We start from the raw sequence: 19,605 nt of genomic DNA, 5'->3' as shown, positions 1-19,605 counted from the left end.
AAGGACTGTCCACACTGCCTCTTGCGGAGGTGGAGTAATTATGCTGCTGGTAGAGAACTCTACCGTCAGCACTGAGTGTCTTTACCAGACATGCTACACCAGTACAGCTTATCGGTGCAGGTCGCTGATGTACTGCTTCTAGTTTAGACCTCCCTGTGATGGTGCCTCCCATAAAGCTTTATGGAAATATGCTTATGAATGTATATATGACATAACTAGAATATGTTTTATGCTACATATGCCATGTAACATATCTTTGTAAAGGTTATGATCTACTGAATCTATTAATCCTATTTGTATGCATGTATCATTTTTGTATTCGTAGTTATGAATACTGGCTTGATTTCTAAGCAGCCTTAGTAGAGCATTTGATCAGCTTCAGGAGAAAGGAAAGTGTGAATTAGATACCCAATCAAGAAACACTTAAAGGACAATGAATCTTGGAATGCTCCAATCCACATAAGAAGTCTACCTGAGGTCATTCAAGGAAGCATGTGAACCATGGTTGCTACCCTGTAAGTTCTGAGTCATGCATGGACATGTGACTTGCCCATGTGACTCCAAAACTTCATCTTGGAGCTGGACTTTGCATAGGAGAGAGGAGGGGGTCTCCACCCACAAGAGAAAGTCAATTTAAGCCCATGGGAGACCCCTCCATTTTCTCTTCAGCTGGCTAAAGAGAGCCTCTCCACCCCCAAAGATATCTGAAAGAAACTGGAACAAAGGACAGTCTACAGGGGGCATGAGTGATTGCTGGACCCAGACTAGAAGGAGGCTAGTCTGTAAAAGGAAGCTACCTGGGTTAGGATTTTATCTATATTCAATTTTATTATTGTACTAGACTTAGACTTGCTTGTTTTATTTTATTTTGCTTGGTAATTCACTTTGTTCTGACTGCTACTACTTGGAACCACTTAAATCCTACTTTCTGTATTTAATAAAAATCACTTTTTACTTCTTAATTAACCCAAAGTATGTATTAATACCTGGGAAAGGGGGGGGGGGGCAAACAGCTGTGCATCTCTATCAGCGTTATAGAGGGCGAACAATTTATGAGTTTGCCCTGTATAAGCTTTATCCAGGGTAAAACGTATGCATTTGGATCCCACTGGGACTTGGGCATCTGAGCGTTAAAGACAGGAACACTTCTCAAGTTGCTTTCAGTTAAGTCTGCAGCTTTGGGGCACGTGGTTCAGATCCTGGGTCTGTGTTGGAGCAGACTGGCGTGTCTGGTTCAAGACAGGGTGCTGGAGTCTCAAGCTGACAGGGAAAATGATCTCATGACATTTTTTGGTCCGACACATGATTTTTTGAACAAAAGAGGTTGGCAATACTGAGTGAGTCATTTTGCAATTCTATGTTTTGCTTCAGTAAGAAGTTTTCAGCGTGACTGTTCCCAGAAACAGACATGGATTGAGAAAGAACTTCCCCTCCTTGACAAAACTGATCTGTTTTCCTTTGTGATTATTAGTTTGACCTGTCTTTGCAAAGACAATTAAAGTAAACATGTCAAAGATAGTTTTGATCGATTCATGCTGATTAGCAGGAAACTCCAAAATACATGCATGGGAGCCTAAGCTCAATTTCTTCTTCAGTATTTTTTTCCCCTTGTCTCTTGAGTAATGGAGGAATCTTCCTTGATATCACATTTCCAGGCATCGTTAGCAGTAATAACAGCATCACTTACACTCTCATGTATTTCTATTGCATTTGCTTAAAAGGACACCATCAACTGAGAAAAAAATTTCACACATCTGCCTGAATTTTTTTTCCTACTATTATTGCAAATAACCTCTAAGGTTACTGTAGTTGAAGGAGAATAGAGGGGGGAAAATTCTGGTTTTTTGAGAGGAAGGATAGACTCATGGCTAAGATTCTGATGTACTACTCAGAAGATCCAGGTTAAATTGCTGGCAGTGCCACAGACCTCCTTTCTGATCTTGGGCAAGTCACTTAGGCCCTGATCCAGTAAAGCACATGCTTATCTTTAAGCACATGAATGGGACTACTATTACCCTAAAATTAAGCACCTCCTTGAATACTTTGCTGGATTGGGCTTATGTCTCTGTGCCTATAAAGTGGGGATGCTAATCATACTTCCCTACGTCACAGTGTTGAGGATAAACTCTTTAATTTTTGCAAGGCACTCAGACCTAGAGTGATGAGATCATAAGAACCTAAACTGTCTCATTTTGTTCACTATGCGCATTAGACAGCACTTGGTTTATAATCATTTTCGCTGTATCCCTTGTGTAGTTGTCAGTTTCTCTTTCTGTTTGCATGGGTTTTTTTCCCCCCACAGAGAAACAGGGAAGAGAAAAGCATTTTAAATATGAGAATGTGATAGTAAAACCACAAAGCCTGTCAGGGGGATTAATGGCAGCTGATGACTAGATTTACCAGTTCAAGATTCACACCACACAATCCCACTATCAGGGTCAGTTAGACCAGGAGAAGCACAGCTTGAACCATTTCCTGCTGGAGTACAGAGTAAGGCAGGGCCCAATTCACTGTTACTTGGCACCTTGTGTAGTCATTTACACCAGTGCACAGTGAAGGGAAGTGGGTGTAAAACTCTAGTATCTGGTAGCTTTTCACACCTGCTTTTCACCAGTGTAAGTGACTACACAAGACGCAGGGTGACAGAATCAACCAGCTCCACAAATGAAGGAAAGAGAAAGGAAAACAAACACTAGCACTGCTTGGAGAAATATTGGTACCCACTTATTTTTGCTCCCCTCTTCCTTTCTCAGGGACTATAATTTTGTGACTCTGAAGGAGGTTGTGTAGAGCAGGTCAGGGGGCAAAAGCCAGAAAGAAAATTAAAGTGACTAGAAGACCCAGACCAAAGAGAAGAGTACTACTCCGAAATCATGGTCCAAATTCTTGGCTCAGGCATCTTAATTACACGCAACTGGTTTCTCTGTAGGCTGGGTATCTTCTTTCACTTGTTTTCCCTCTCTTCTGCAGCCCCAGGATATACATTTTTATGATCTTTCTACCTCTGCAGAGAGATTTGGGACAGGATTTTTTCCATACAACTCAAATTTAGATGCTGATTAAACACTTCTTTGTATCCCTACATATTTTTTAGAATGCCCAACCCGTTCACGACTCACCTGGCACCAGATCAAAGGTGCATGATAAAGTGCATTTATCACATGGCCATCTCCTCCACATATGTGGCAATTTCTCTTATTTAAGCATCAGTGTGCTTTGTACTGTAAATGAAACAAAAATACACACAGTCTCTATCCCAAAGACCTTACAGTCTAAATAAGACAGACAGAGAGGAGACAGACTGTTACAGGGAAGACCACAGGAATTAAAGACTAGGATAATTTTATATCTAATTTTATATACAAAATGTGTTAAAAGAATATTGCAACCTTAATAAAGTCAGGCACTCAAAAGTTTGGAAAGGCCAGAATTAAGGTCACAATTTGGCCCCACTGAGTATATGCATTATGATACAGTCTTTAATTATATAATTACATACTATTTTTTCCTCCTCTACACTGCCTGGGCCAGCAGAGGGGTCACTGAGAGCACAGGAGAGACAGGCTCCCAACTCTCAGTTCAGGTGCCAGAACCAGGGCCCAGAGCTTCAACTGCAAAGCAAGTCCTGCTCAGCTCCAGGCTGGAACGTGCCCAGTGCAGAATATTCAGGGTATTTAGCTGATAAAATCCAAGCACTCTTTACTGAACAGGTGTGAGCTGCAATTTTTCAGTGGCTTAAAACTTGGCCAAAAATGGGTGGATTTTCACCAGGACAGCAAAAAGCACATCCCTAACACAAAGGCCACTCCCCAGCCAAATTTAAAGCCTTTGCACCAAAGCATGGGGGAGAGGAGCTAGTGCTTTTCAAAGAAAAGGTCACCACTATTTTCACATGAACAAAACAATGTCTTTTTCCCTAGCCTCATTCTCAGAAATGGCAGAATTGTTTTAGCTGAAATATAAAAAACCCAAACAAACAAACGAACAAACAAAAAACCCCAACCCTGAGACAGACATCTGACATGGAAAATTTCAGCCCAAACAGTGAAAGTATAACAAAAGTTATAAGCAAGTGAAAGCAGGGTATTATAGTGGGAAGTGTCAGGCAACTGCTAATAACTGCTATCCCCCCCCCCACCTATACACCCCAATATAAGTTAAATTAGTAAGTATAAGATATAAGCATTCCCTTGGAAGCCAGTCTGGAGCATTCTAAGAAGTGAAGTGTTATTAGACAACAAACTAAATACTGTAACATGGTCAGACAGGTTAGGGAAAAGCCACTGATTAAATAGCACTGATTAAAAGGAGTCAGTGGATACAGATAACTTTGAAGTAAAGGTTAGTACAATTTTGGTGGCATTCTTGCTTCATGCTCCATTCCAGATCAAAAATATTGTGCTTAGGAGTTTTTCTTTCACCAGCCAGTCTCAGCATAAAAGAAATGGATTCCTATCGTTGTCTTTTTTAATCTTAGGGAAAAATGATGTATTAGAGCAATTGGTGATCCACTGCTTGAAGTCAGCCCATTTCAGGTCACTATCCAATGGTCTCCCTTTGTAACAATCTTTCAAAAAGGTAGATGTGGAAAAAAGAGCTATCAATAAGTCAAAAGGCACATTCAGTCTGTATTCCACAAATTTCAACATATACCCACAAAATGCGATCAGATCCTTCCCCTTAATGAGGGGACTATGTTCAGATGTCTAAAAGGAACTTTTTATTGTTAAACTAAGATTTTTTTCATTGATTAAAAAGGTACCTTAAAAAATACTAATGGAGAATTCAGTGCTGGTCCAGTTTAGGCAGCAGCATTAGCAGCTTCAAGGATTTATTTCATATTCATTATGTATATGCCTAAAAACCCCTCATTGCCTGCTACTGGTTTCATGACACAAAAATGCTTTATTGCACACTATTTTGGACTGACAGTCTGTCCCCAAAAGCAAACTCCTCTATCAGGTTAGTGGATACGAAGTTCAAAATCAGTGAAATGGCTTGCATCTTCCACTCCATAGGAGTGTGAGTAGTCAGCTTTCCTTATGCAACTCTGGAGATGCCTATCTTCCCCCATACCCCACCACCATTTTCAAACCACTTCATCACTGGTTCATTTTGGAGCCACCATTCTTTTGGTTAATGTTCATGTGGAAGAGCCTCTCAGCAATTGTCATGAGAGGTGAAATTCACTAGTACAGGACTTATGCATCACTTAAGCCCTATTTTGAAGGCTTAAGTGGGTCTAAAGAGCATGGTTGCCAGTCCCCTAAGCATTCATAAAATACTGAGTCAGGGCTGCCAAAGTCTTGAGATTGGCTTAAAAATCATGAAAGAAAAATTAGATTTGGGTTGCTAAATTTTCACAAGACTTGTGATAAAAATTGCAAGAGTTGACAATAGTAAGGGGCACATAAGCCTTATACTGGCCCTCTACACCGGGGAACTTTGGCCTAATGGAACAGAAAGACTTCTACTTTGAGGTCAGACCAGATGATCAGAGCAATCTCTTCTGGCCTTGTAATCTACAAATCTATTGAGCATGTAAGAGACCCTTTCCAGAGGCTGCGCACACAACTTCCTCGCTGTTCCCAATCCAGGGGAGCAAAAGTTATATAGACTGAATGGCATGGTACTGCAAACACTACAGCTTGGAATCACACTGCTTCCCCAATGCTTGCATTTTACCTTAAAATGCAGAATCTGTGTACTACATTTAGAAAATGCAACACAGTGCAGATACAGCCGCGATCCCAGATCCCTCCCAAAATGGCAGAGTAAAAAATCCAAACTGGGATCTGAATCTCACAAATGAGCCTTTACCAGTTTAATGGACCAAACTAAAACCCCACGTTGGCAGCCATGAACACTGAGGCGTTTCCAATCTGAATGCTGTGGCTTCAGCCCGCCTCTAAATGCAACATAGAGGAAGATTCTGTTAGGGGAGCAGAACAGAGACTACTTTAAATAAATAGAAGGCTTGGCTATGCAACCAGTACTTTTAGAGAGATACCAGGCCAGACCCTCTGATGGTGTAAATCAGGGTAGCTCCATTGATTTCAAAGAGCAATAATGACGCTAAATCCCTTTGGGGCACTCTCACCACAGAATGTATCTATCTGTTATATCAGATGTTCTTGCACTGCTGTCTCTATTACATGGTGGGGGGGGGGGGGGCGGGGTGTTTCTTATGGAGCATTTTGGTCCACAGAGGCACTTTTGTCATAGTTATTTCTTCTACAGTAATGCACTGAGGCCTCATTATGCTAAACTCTGCACACAGAATGAAGAGATTACAGTCTAAACATCTGATGAAAAGCAACATGTGGATACAAACATCAATGGGAAGCACAAGCTACCTAAAATGCAGTAACACTATTTCCTGCTAATTATAGGCCACTACATTACACTTCTAGGGTATCTAGAAGGCTTCTCTCAACCCCTCCCCCGAAAAAAAGCTCCACCAGTACTTTGCACAGCTGCTTCATGCCTTTCTTTGTCAAATATTTCTCTAATGTAAATTCAGCCATGGTCAGCTTTGCGGATGTCCCCCACACTGAAAAGGCAGCAAATGCATGAGAAGACAGGAAGAAACCACAAAGCAAGCTGAAAGGATTCTAGCAATGCAGGCATCAGGAGACGCCTACAGCCAAGGAAAGCAAATAGACAGCACAGATGGCAATCTAACCAAGCAGCAACACCCTGTTATTTTTCATCTTTTCAATGCTGTCCTCTCTGATGCAAGCAAGAACAATTGCTGTTGCACAGGTGGTGTGTAATCAGTGTGGGAAGGATTGGTAGTTCTTTTCAAGCAACTGACAATGCTTAAAAGTGTAAAAGTTAGATTGTTACTAAGGCTATGATTATGTCACGGAGGTCATGGAATCTGTGACTTCCAGAGACCACCATGACATTTTCCACTTCAGCCCCAGGGCAGTGGGGCTGGAGCTCTCAGCTGGCAGCCCTGCAGCTCCTAGTTGCCGGGCAGCTGGGGTACCCCACAGCTCCCAGCCCCGGCTGGGGGTAGGAGTCCCCCAGAGCTCCCAGCCGCTAGATGTGGCGGGGGGGACCCCCAGTGGCTGCCGGCTGTGGGGGGAACCCCCGACCTCCCAGCTGCTGTGGGGGAACCCATGACTTCTCAGCTGCCGTGAGGGAAACCTGCAACTCCCAGCTGCCACAGGTGGCGGGAGGAACCCTGGAACCCCAGCAGCTGAGAGTGCGGGACCCTCCTCCCTCCCCATTTTGTCAGGGATATATTTAATATAAGTCAGGGACAGGTCATGGGCTTCCATGAATTTTTGTTTATTGCCCATGACCTGTCCATGACTTTTACTAAAAATACCTGTAACAAAATCTTAGCCTTAATTGTTACTAAAGATGACACCAGACAGTGAGTCAGTGCCCAGTGATATAGAAATAGGTGCAGCAGATTTTGTCTTGGAAGAGGGTCATTCCTTATTACTCTCGTACATACTGCATACTCACCTACTGTCAGATGGAGAAAGCAGGATGTGGCTCATTTTAGAGCAGTGGTTCCCAAACTTTAACAACCTGTGAACCCCTTTCACTAAAATGTTAAGTCTTGCGAACCCCCTCCTAAAAAATGAATATTTCCAGAGATTTTCTCCTTCACCGAGTATAAATTATAAAAGCAGTGATCTTGGAAATATAAAATTAGTTTTTAGGACATACTTATTACACACTATTTATTATTAATCATCATTACTATTTTTATTACATTATGAAAACAGCAATATGCTTCCAAGATCTCACTTTCATAGCTTGTATCACTTTGAATAAGCCTGTTATAAGACAAGGCTCCTATGTTTCATCAAAGAGTATCTGATGTTGAACAGCATGAAGGTTTTTAAGAAGCTAACTCAAAGAGTTCCTCCTACACAAGCATTCAGGTCTTGAGCAGTCCAGGCAAACAACGCATGTTACAACAAAGTTTAAACTTGTTCTTCATGATAATTTTAAAAACAATATCAGCTTCCTATTTAATTTTAAAAACAGCAAAAAATATCCACCTCCCTTTCCATTTCTTATAAGGAGTCTTGAATTTAAATCTCATCAGTGTGATAGATATGCTTTCTTTGATCTGCTTAGCTCTTAGAAGTTTAGGGGCTCCGAGCTGCTGGCCCCATGCTGTCCGGGATCCCTAGGGACAGCTCTGTCCACCATTAGGGAATTTCCCCCCCCCCCCCCCGAGAACTCCCTGTAACATTTTGTGAAGCCCCAGGAGAAGACATGTGCAAGTTAGCACCATATAAGTTTGCTACTGGTCACTATCTCTTCCTCAATAACCCCAACTCAAGGGAGCAAGCTGCAGGGAATGAGAAGTCAGAACCCAAATGCATACAGCCCCAAGGTATTGCATTTGTTGCTTCCCAAAGGATAAGCTTTGTTATACCTTAAGTTTACAAATAAGGCAAATAGAAGTATTTAATATGACAGGTTTATGTGTAGAAATCAACCATGCTGATGAATTAATGGAGAACTTGAGTTTGTTTGGTTTTCTTTAATAGCCTATCAAGTGACAAACAGTCCAGCAACCCAGAAACAACTGGGATATGTGGCAACAACATTGAAAGTTTGATTTGGGATTTATCCACAACCATACAACATATTCAGCAGTATTGGGTCCAAAACCCCGCTGGTTTTCCAGGCTCAGCTCATCTGAATCTTTTGTTTTGATTCAACGTAAAAATAATTCTATTGATAACGGCCCTGCAGAACTTAATTTCAAGCCTTAAGGAACAGCATCCTTCCTTCTGGAGAAGTTTAGATGTCTTCTCTTTCAACCCTAGTGAACTGTGTGTTATACTGAGGAAACTGAATATGCAAAAAACAAAGAAATGAACAAACAAACAAACACCACACCACACTGTCACTGGGAAAGGATTCCGAGTCTGGGAAAGTAAAGTTAGACACGCCAAATAAGATTATTAATTTATCTAGTCTGGCATCCTGGTTCTAGCAGTGGCCAGTATCTAACACAGCAGAAGGAACTGATCATAGAATATCAGGGTTGGAAGGGACCTCAGGAGGTCATCTAGTCCAACCCCCTGCTCAAAGCAGGACCAATCCCCAACTAAATCATCCCAGCCAGGGCTTTGTCAAGCCTGACCTTAAAAACTTCGAAGGAAGGAGATTCCACCACCTTCCTAGATAATGCATTCCAGTGTTTCACCACCCTCCTAGTGAAAAAGTTTTTCCTAATATCCAACCTAAACCTCCCCCATTGCAACTTGAGACCATTACTCCTTGTTCTGTCATCTGCTACCACTGAGAACAGTCTAGATCCATCCTCTTTGGAACCCCCTATCAAATCCCCCCTCATTCTTCTCTTCCGCAGACTAAACAATCCCAGTTCCCTCAGCCTCTGATCCAGCTTCTGATCTCCCCATTCCCAAATGCATCTAGCCATTTACACAACTGTATACATGGAAAAAGTTGTGCATTGGAATCACCATTACAGAAAGTCAATTTATGCCCTGAAACATAAAAGTTGATTATCTCATCTAGGGCCTAACTCAGCAAGGCCCTTAAGTATGTGGGTAACTATCTGCATCTGAAAAGTTCCATATACATCAGTTGGACTAATCACATTCTTAAAGCTCCCCAGATGCTTTAAGTGTCTTGCTGAACATGGGCCCTAGTTTGCACAGCTACAAGAGTTGTTCGTGGTCAGAAAGTTAGCCAGCACTCTTAAAAAAATACGATAGTAGTATTTGACTTGACTTTCTGCAACAGTGAGTTCCACAGATAAACTCTAAAAAAAGAGCATCATAAATGTCTGAGAGATAATTTTACAGGTTTGCTTCCAGTGACGGGGAGTGTGCTCAGTGACTCAAGAGGCACCTTCTGATCCTACAACTTGTGTTCCTAAAACTAATGCTTCAGCCAATCATGTTTAGGGGTCAGGAAGGATTCCCACGCCTGCTCCCAGTGTACTTTGTTCCAGCCACATTCCTTTCTTTGAAACAGAGATGGCCACGGTTGGAGATGGAACACCAGACAGGGACAGCCAGACCTCTGAGACAGCACATAAGTCTTTTTTTCAAACGCTTGGCTGCTGTGTCTTGCTCACATGCTCAGAGTTATACTGATTGACATTTTCACGGGCAGGAAGGAATTTCTGCCCCAGGTCAGACTAGCAGGAACCTAGCGGGGGGGGGGGGGGCGGTTCCTGTCTTCCTGTGCAGCACAAAGTGCAGGTTGCTTACTAGGATTATCTGAAAAAAAGAAAAGGAGTACTTGTGGCACCTTAGAGACTAAAATTTATTTGAGCCTAAGCTTTCGTGAGCTACAGCTCACTTCATCGAATGCATGCAGTGGAAAATACAGTGGGGAGATTTTATATACACAGAGAACATGAAACAATAGATGTTACCATACACACTGTAACAAGAGTGATCAGGTAAAGTGAGCTCATCTGAGTACACCTCACTAAATCAATTCCCTGCATTTGCAGGGGCCCCAGACATTGGTGCAACATAGTCCCTCCTACTGTCCATCTGTGGCACATAGTAGGTAAAGCCCCATGAGGGCTGTAATACTTCAGCAGGTTATAATGCAGGTTATTGTGCACAGTAAAGGGTGGGGTTTAGCGGCCTGTGATGTGCAGGACATCAGACTAGATGATCAGGTGGTCCCTTTTGGCGCTGAACTCTCACTCGAAAGACAAATCAATACTGTCTTTAATTTAATCTACTTGGTATCCATTTGCCTCTGTGCCCTATGCAATCAGAGATCAATCCCTCTTACAACAGCCAGCTGTTAAGCCTCGTCTGCTTTTGCTTCATAAGAAACATCATAACATAATAATCTTTTATACCAGTTCTTCCTGTTCAATGTACAACTTTTTTTTCCCCCCCAAGCAAGGCCATATACAGTATTCTTTGCTTCAACATCTCTTGTGTACTCCTGTCTGACATGATTTTATGTCCTCACAGAGTGCCTCAGTGAACTACATTTAGGGTTGAAAGGGATAAGTTACACATGATCTACAGAGCTTATACAGTCCCCTTCTGCAGTACAAACGGTCTAACGGGCTGAAAGAATTCGCCTTCCCTATCTGAGATTGCATTTTCTATCCTGTCAGGAACTCTCCTGCTGTGCCTCTACATTAAGAGTATTGCACATTGATTAGGAATTGTGCAAGTCCTCTTCTGCTTGGCCTGAAAACATGAAGCGTGTCTGAGAGGTTCTTTACATGAGTGAAGATCAGCACCATAGTGTACTACTCATCCCTTCAGTTCTAGTCTGGAGTCACCTCCTGCTCCTTCTCTCTAATTGTCAAACCAGAGCATCTTCTCTGCTTGTCTTCAGGGTATAGCCTGTACAAGCAATTCCTAGGTCATAGGGTTGCCCAAAGTATATATGGCTGCTCTCTCACTCCTCACCCTGTAGCTATGAACTGATCAGCTACAGCTTTTTATTCTGGTGAATGCAAGCAATGTCTATTCAACTATCAAATAAGATACAGGAACGAACACCGTTTTGCACATTTTAACAATACAAATCATGTGAAATTCTATGCCACATCTGAGGAAGGAGATGTGGAAGGCCAGGAGTTGGAAGAATGCTTTAATTAACGTGCCTGCAGTTTTCTTGGTCTTCTCCTTAGGAAGCTGCCAGAGACAGCACTACTGTGACAAGATATGCCAAGCAACCATCCTAAGCTTGTCCCCCTCCCACCCACACAGAAGATCCACTGTATAACCTGGCCGGTCATGCTGGCTGAGGGGAGAGAAAGTGGATCTAACACCCTCTCCTTTAAGGGATATGAAATGGGAATGATAGATTTGTCTCGGCAAGGATGCTCTCTCCAAGAAGAATGCCATGCCACAAGAAAGTAAATGACAAATGAATGGGAGGACTATTATTCGACTTGTCCTTGCACCTACCTTTGGAGCACAGCTGTTCTCTATTTTAATGTGTTCTGCTTTGATAGTACTAACAAAGGGATAAGTTAATCACAGAAGAGTACAACGGAATGTCTTCATTAGTTGGCTTTGATGCCCTGTGCCAAGGGTCCCTAACAATATTTCAGCAATCACCACACACTCACTGGTTTCCTGAATGCAGGAAGGACAGATATCATAACAGGTCTTCTCAGGAAATCCGATTATATCTATTGTTAACATTCCTCTGAGGTGTGCTTCATACTTCCCTACTGGGGAATCCATATTTGCGCAGGTTTCATTGTGTTCCTACTGAATTTGGTAGGGATGTTGAGCATGGAAGGAAAAGTTTCAACTGAGTGAAGCCTCCAGCATCTTTCAATTCTGTGCCACCTAGGCAAGTACTTTCTGTGAGCTAAATCTATGCAGACTAACTAAGCTAATTAGCTATTAGTACCCTCAGTCTCAGCAGAAAACTGAATGTACATTTAAAGACTACCCTTCACACCACAAGGTTCACTTCAAGGTCACTACAGTTCAAGTTTGAGGCACATTGACGGGGCATTGCTGTTTATGGTGTTCCTGTATTGTGCAGAGAGAGGACCGTACTTCCCAGAGCTGCTTATCCATTACCTTTAACTGACCATTTCATTCACTTTAAAAGGAGTGGGGGATCATTTGGCCACATGCAAGAGATCAGTCTGGGAGTAAACATGCTTCTCCTATGCAAAAGGCTAGAGATATATTGTGAAGAAGAGCCCTTAATATGCAGTGACTTTTGGGTATTAAATACAAAGTATGAATGCTTGCCATTTTAAGAGCAGAAAATCTGGTTCTTCTACCCAGTTTAAGTAATGAGCATTTTGCTGCTGAACTTGAACATGAATAGTGCAAAGTGGGGGGAAGGGAAACGACTAGATGATCAGAATGGTCCCTTCTGACCTTAGTATCTATGAATCTATGACATTTAAATTGCATTACATTTCAAGATCAGCAAGGTTGTCTTGCACTGAAATCAACACTATTAGCAATGATGGGTGGAGAGAAATCTGCTTTTGGCCCAATAAAACCTTCAGAAGCAGTTGTTTAGATTTCATAAGATCTAGAAAATACTGAACCTTTGCTAAATAAAGATATGGATTACGCTAAACATAAAATCTTTTAGATCATCCTATAGTCATTTCCTCTGACATCTCAACAGATGCATTCACCATCATTCTGCAATTCTGAGTCCTATTACTGTATTATTTATTATACAACAAACACCCAGGAAAATACTGAAGAGAATTTATCCAAAAATGAATGCAAAATTATTTCCTATAAATATTCTACACTTGAAATAATTTTAGAGTTCACAAATCAAATATGCCAATTTCTCTGATGGCATAAATAGGCAAAACACCATTGAAGTCAGGGAAGTTTCACCCACATTCACAAGCAGAGAGCTATTTGGGCCAAATGCTACAGCAGAATCTGACACAGATGAATAAGTGATGCTCAAATATTTTTCCACCTTCTGCAGTGTATCTTTCCTGCTATTCTTGAATAGACCTTTCTTTAGTGATTTTGTATCACTCAGAATTCCAAATTTTTTTCAAGATTCAGACCAAAATTCCCCTCCTTATTACAAGCCTCTACGAATATGCTGCATCCTACCTTGAGAGCTCTCTCTCTACTCCCACCCTGCTCCTCTAACACTGGCTTCTTCTGCCTTTCCATGTGATCTCATTTTCTCTGACTCTCCTCCCTTCTGCACAATCTTTCTGTAGCTCTCTGCTTAGCAGAGATTCTATTCTTTGAAATCTCAACTAAAAAACCCTCTTCTTTTCTCCTTCAGCTATATTCCACCATCCCCCCTTCAGTTACTATTTAACTCCTGTAAAACACATTGGAATACAGGATGTATGAATGACTCCATACTAACTAAATATGTTGTATTATGACGTTCACTAGAGACTAGATGGAGGGAGCTAAATACATTTTCCTTATTCTTATTTGAAAGAAGCCAAATTAATTTTCTTTATTTGTATAACAGCAGTGCCAAGAGGAACCAATGAAGACTGAAGCCCTATTGTATGAGGCACTATGCAAACATAGTAAGAGACAGCTCCCACCTTGAAAAACTTACCATCTTGTAACCTTCATCCATCCAACTGGAAGGTGGTTCATTAACTATCTACACAAATGCATCTCTCCCCCTCCTCAGCTAACCCAACTTCAGTAAACATTCTTCAGTAAAGTTAAGAATGGAAACTAACTTTAATGATCGCATAATTAAGGAGACAGATTGCATGCCTCAGATGTGTTTAGTCAGTGTTTATACTGCTTCTCTGAGTAATTTAATCTGAGAAGTGGACCCGGCCCAATGTAATATATTTATAATGGAGTAAAGATGCTTTAATGCACACCTATAAATAATTCTTTTCATTGTTTTTTTTTTCTGTTGGCCTTTGGTGAACTAGCAGAAAAAGTGAAATGAGAATTCTTTAAAGTAAAATCTCTAATGCTCACCAGTGTGTTTTTTCCAGCAGTGAACTGCAGATGCAACTAATATTTAACTGGCTAGCTCCCAAAAGATGTGGCCAGTTCACTGCATTCATCAAAAGCTATCTTTTGTTTCCTGACATGCATATTTAAAGTGTGCTACGCTGCTGCATGCAGTCCTAATTCTCATCTACCCACCAAAAGTGATTTTTAGGATACAGGGGTCAAGTCACATCTGACAACCCACTTTGCGATAAATGAATGTTTCCTATAATCTGGCTTTTAGAAAATGTTTTTCCCCCATCATAAATATAGGTTAAACTCTGCCCATGGGCTCAGGGTTTCTGCCCCATGGGAAGCACCAGGGCTCGGGGCCCCAGGATTCAGCCCTACTGCTCCCAGCTTCAGTCCCACGTGGGGCGCTGGGGATCAGGGCTTCAGCCCCACACAGGGGCATCGGGAATAGGGGCTTCAGCCCCGCAGCTCCTGGCTTCAGCCCATGGGGGGTACTGGGTTTCAGCTGTGGGGACCTGTGGCCTCCCTGAAAGAACTTGCAGACCCTTGGTTGAGAAGAACTGATTCAGTAGATATAGTGTACTTGGACTTTCAGAAAGCTTTTGACAAGGTCCCTCACCAAAGGTTCCTAAACAAAATAGGCAGTCATGGGCAGTCTCATGGATCAGTCCCTGCTTAAAAGATATGAAACAAAGGGTAGAATAAAGGATCAGTTTTCAGGGTAAAGAGGTAAATAGCAAGGTCCCACAAGGATCTGTACTGAGACCAGTGCTGTCCAACATATACATAAATGATCTGGAAAAAGAGGTAAATAGGGAGTTGGTAAAGTCTGCAGATGATACAAAATTACTCAAGATAGTTAAGTCCAAAGCTGACTGTGATGAGTTGCAAAGGGTTCTCACAAAACTGGGTGACTGGGCAAGAAAGTGGCAGATGAAATTCACTATTGATAAATGCAAAGTAATGCACATTGGAAAACATAATTCCAACTATACATACAAAATGATGGGGTCTAAATTAGCTGTTACCACTCAAGAAAGATCTTGGGGTCATTGTGGATAGTTCTCTGAAAACATCCACTCAATGTGCAGCAGCAGTCAAAAAAAGCTAACAATGCTAGGAACCATTAGGAAAGGGATAGATAATAAGACAATAAATATCATAATGCCACTATATAAATCCATGGTACACCCATTGCATGCAATTCTTGTCACCCCATCTCAAAAAAGATATTTTAGAACTGGAAAAAATACAGAGAAGGGCAACAAAAATGATTAGGAGCATGGAACAGCTTCCGTATGAGGAGAGGTTAAAAAGACCAGGACTGTTCAGCTTGGAAAAGAAGTGACTGGATGGGTGGGGAGAGTTATGACAGAGTTATATAAAACCATGAATGGCATGAAGAAAGTGATAGAGACTTGTTATTTACCCTTTCACATAACATGAGAATCAGGGGCCACCCAATGAAATTAACAGGCAGCAGATTTAAACAAACATAAGGAAAGTATTTCTTCACACTACACAGTCAACCCGCGGAACTCATTACCAGGGGATGTTGTGAAGGTCAAAGTATAACTGGGTTCAAAAAAGAATTAGACAAGTTCACAGAGGATAGGTCCATCAATGGCTATTAGCCAAGATGGTCAGGGATGCAATCCCATGCTCTAGGCACCCCTAAACCTCTGACTGCCAGAAGCTGGGACAGGATGACAGGGGATGGATCACTTTATTATTTGCCCTGTTCTGTTCACTGCCTGAGGTATCTGGCATCAGTCACTGTTGGCAGACAGGATACTGGGCTAGATGGACCATTGGTCTGGCCCAGTATGGCCATTCTTATGTTCTCATTCAACCAAGTTTTTGCCAAAGCTAATCACTATCATAGATACTCAAAAAGAAAAGGAGTACTTGTGGAACCTTAGAGACTAACAAATTATAGATACTATATGCAGTTCATGCCACAAACAGAACAAGCAGCAGAAATCTCTCTCAAATCTACTAGTAGGTGGAAGCAGTCTCAGTATTACCAACTCTCCTTGCTCCGAAGACTTCTGTGGTCACTTCTGTCTCCCACAAATCAAACGCCTTCATTTCTAAGGAACTCTGAACTCATGAGCTAATAGGTCATCAACTTAATTTTCTTTTTTCAAAGAAGCAATGAAAATGTCAATCCCATCTCTATATTAAATGCATATCACTGCTTTAAAGTTACACAAATGTATACACTAGCAAAGGCAAAGAATTTAAATGTTAAGTTATTTCATCCTTATTTAACTCCATGAAAAGTATGGTCCAAATTGTGTCCTCAGATATGCTTGAGAATTAGAGGAATCCAAGATATTCACTGGAGTTCTCTTTAAAGACCCACAAGAGTTTTATATTAGTTCGTGATGTTTAATATTTTACAGTGCCTAGACAGGGGAGCAGCAGCCTTTCTTGCTTTTGTTAGTTAACACGTCAGTCAAAAATAATGTTATTGTAATATAATATTTGGAGCTTAACTTCACTTGGGGGTTCTTTTTACATTAGCTAAAAAAAAAAAAATTACTTCCTCTAGCTCCATTTTAATCCACAGTGTGGTACAGGGAGGTTTGTTGAAGTGCACTTTTTTTTTCCTTGAATCTTCATTTATTTGTTATATATAGACTTTTCTCTGATACTTCTCAACATTAATGAATTAAGCCTGACAATCAAGAATAGAAACCAGTGGGGTTGGGCTAGCAAATATAAAATTGGAGAAGATACCAGTAGCAGAGTATGGTAACATCTCAGAGCTCACATATAAACCTATAATATATAGTATTCTATTTGATTGCTGTGTTTTTTACATTCTGCGAGTTTTCTTTACGTGGCTTTTTTTTTTTGGCTACATACACAACGTATCATTAACGCTGTGGACTGATGTTGGAATGACTCCCTATAAACCACTATGACATCTCACACAGATCATTCTATTAAAATCTCCATACCATGCATTGCCATAATACATCAGATCACTGCAGTGAGCTCTCAACATTTACTTTATCAAAGACCTGTGTAGCAGTGTGTAGGACTAAAGATGGCTTTGTGGTAAGGACAAGGGTTGAGGAGCAGAGTTCTATTTCCAGGGCTGCCACAGACTTCTTGTGCAAGTCACTTAATCATTCTGGTCCACAGCTTCTTCCATCTGTAAAGTGGGTATAATAATACTCCCATATCCCTATATCATAGGCCATGTACATGTTAGGACACACAGGCTGAGCAGGATCTCCAGCGTCTAACTCCAGCAAAGCAGCAGAGATTCCCAAGGGTACATGGTATAACCTGCCACGTTGTTCTGAAGATCACAAAATTATCAGGGGAGAAGAAAAAGGACAAAGTGTTCATGATCGGTCACATCCCGCCTTCCTTGTTAGACACCATTTCATCTAAGTCCAGGCAATTATCCAGTTACTGCATAAACACAAGCCATGCCTTACAAGGACTAAGGTATGAAAAAAGCCAGTGCCCTGAAAGAGGGGAAGCTATCCTTTAGCCTAATTAAAGCAAATAAAGCTTTCAGCCGGTGCACAGGAGCGAGATTTCTCTACGCCGTCCTGAAAGGCAATGACTGACCAGCCAGCCCTACCCTGCTGCTGCTCTTGTGCGGATGAAGCGAGCTCTCACTCTTCCCGAGAAGGGGTTGTTCTCTCCCTCGTGACTAACACGCACCGCACCATCCGCCCGAGGAGCGATCTGTGCACGGAGGCCAAAGCGCAGTCAGGTGGCAGGAGTCGGCAGACCGACCGCACGCTCTCCAGCTAACCCTGCCGGGGGGTTTCGGGCGCCAGGCCAGGGATGAGCAAGTCAGCCCGGCTCTCCCGCATACTGCTGCGCCCGTGACCCCCGCCGGCTCGTTACGGGCGGCGCTGGGGGCACGTGGGGCCGAGGCCCGAGCACGGAGCGCGGCGGGGAGGGAGCTCCGCGCCCTTTGACCTGCCCGGGGCTCGGCGGGGCTGAGCGAGCCGGGCTCTCTGGCAAGCGGCCGCCCGGGAATGAAGCCGCCACCTTCCCGGCCTCTGACCAAACTGCAAAAGTGCCTCCCCGGCTGCACCCGCCCCTCAGCCTCAGGCCCTGGCTGCAGCCCCCACATTAACCTTCCCGCCGCAACAGGGACTTGCCCGGCGCCTCGCCCCTGCCGGCCGGGGCCGCCCCTTGAGCGTTGTCCGCAAAGCCCCGTCCCTGCTCCCTGCCCTCCCCGCGGGCAGCAGCCCCGCCCCCGGCGAGGCGAGGCGAGGCAAGGGGGCTCCCCCCTGCAGGCGCCACCCCGCTCCCCAGCCCGCCTGTTACCGAAGCTATCCTTGAAGTCTGGGGCTGGGGCGTCGCGCAGGGTCGGGGTCCAGCCCCCCTCCTCCTCCTCCTCCTCTTCCGTGGGGCCGGGGCTGCCGCCGGGAACCTGCTGCCGCTCCGCCGCCACCGCCCTGGGGACACGGCGCCCCCTGCCCCGGGGGCCGGGCCCTTCCGCAGCCGCGAGCGGCTCCTCGTCCTCGTCCTGGGAGGAGGCGGAGCGGGAGTCGGCCGAGGTGCTGTAGAAGGGGTTCCCGCTGCTGTCCTGGCCCGACTCCCCGAACACGTCGTCCGAGATCTGCAGGCTCTCGTAGCGCGAGCGGGCCGCCTCCAGCAGGGACAGCGCCTTCCGCCGCGGCCCCCCGCCGCCGCCCTCCGCCATCATCGCCGCCAGCCGCCCCCGCTCCCCGCGGCCCGGCTCCGCCGCCTCGCCCGGCCGCAGGCAGCAGCCCAGCAGCGCGAGCGGCTCGGGCAGCGAGGCAGGGAGGCAGGGAGTGGCAGAGCCGCCGCCGCCGCCGCCGCCCAGCCCTGCCTCCCTCTGCCGCCCGCGCAACCCACCCGTGTGTGTGTGCAGGGACATGGGGGGAAGGAGCCAGCTCAGCATCTCCAAATACCACATCCAGCCAATTATAGCTGCAGTCCTCACCCAGGAGGTGGGGTTATATGGCCGCCCCGGACGGCCTGGGCCCGCCCACGCCCCACCCCGAAGGGGCGGGTCTCGGCGCGTTTAAAATCACAGAGCCTCCGGGAGCGGAGGGGGGCCCCGCTGCGCCTCAGAGACCCCGCGGCCCCAGGCGGGAGTCCTTCCGCTCTTCCCCCGCAGCGAGCCGCGCTGCGGGAGCTGCGCTTCCTCCCCCGCGCCGCGCCGCCCCGCGGAGCACGGAGCTGTCCGCGG

At 44.1% G+C, this 19,605-nt stretch overlaps 1 protein-coding gene across 1 annotated transcript in view; it reads right to left on the bottom strand.

The window, feature by feature from the left end:
- PGBD5 (piggyBac transposable element derived 5) overlaps positions 1-19,326 on the bottom strand; it is an 89,463-nt gene extending 70,137 nt beyond the window's left edge. Inside the window, exon 1 of the mRNA XM_038396811.2 lies at positions 18,714-19,326. Coding sequence (XP_038252739.1) covers positions 18,714-19,314 — 601 coding nt within the window. The 5' untranslated portion in view covers positions 19,315-19,326. The remainder of the gene's footprint in view (positions 1-18,713) is intronic.
- Between the last annotated feature and the right edge of the window lie 279 nt (positions 19,327-19,605).

This window comes from Dermochelys coriacea, chromosome 3, assembly GCF_009764565.3.
Source record: "Dermochelys coriacea isolate rDerCor1 chromosome 3, rDerCor1.pri.v4, whole genome shotgun sequence".
Lineage (NCBI taxonomy): Eukaryota > Metazoa > Chordata > Testudines > Dermochelyidae > Dermochelys > Dermochelys coriacea.
This window is presented reverse-complemented; position numbering and strand designations above follow the sequence as displayed.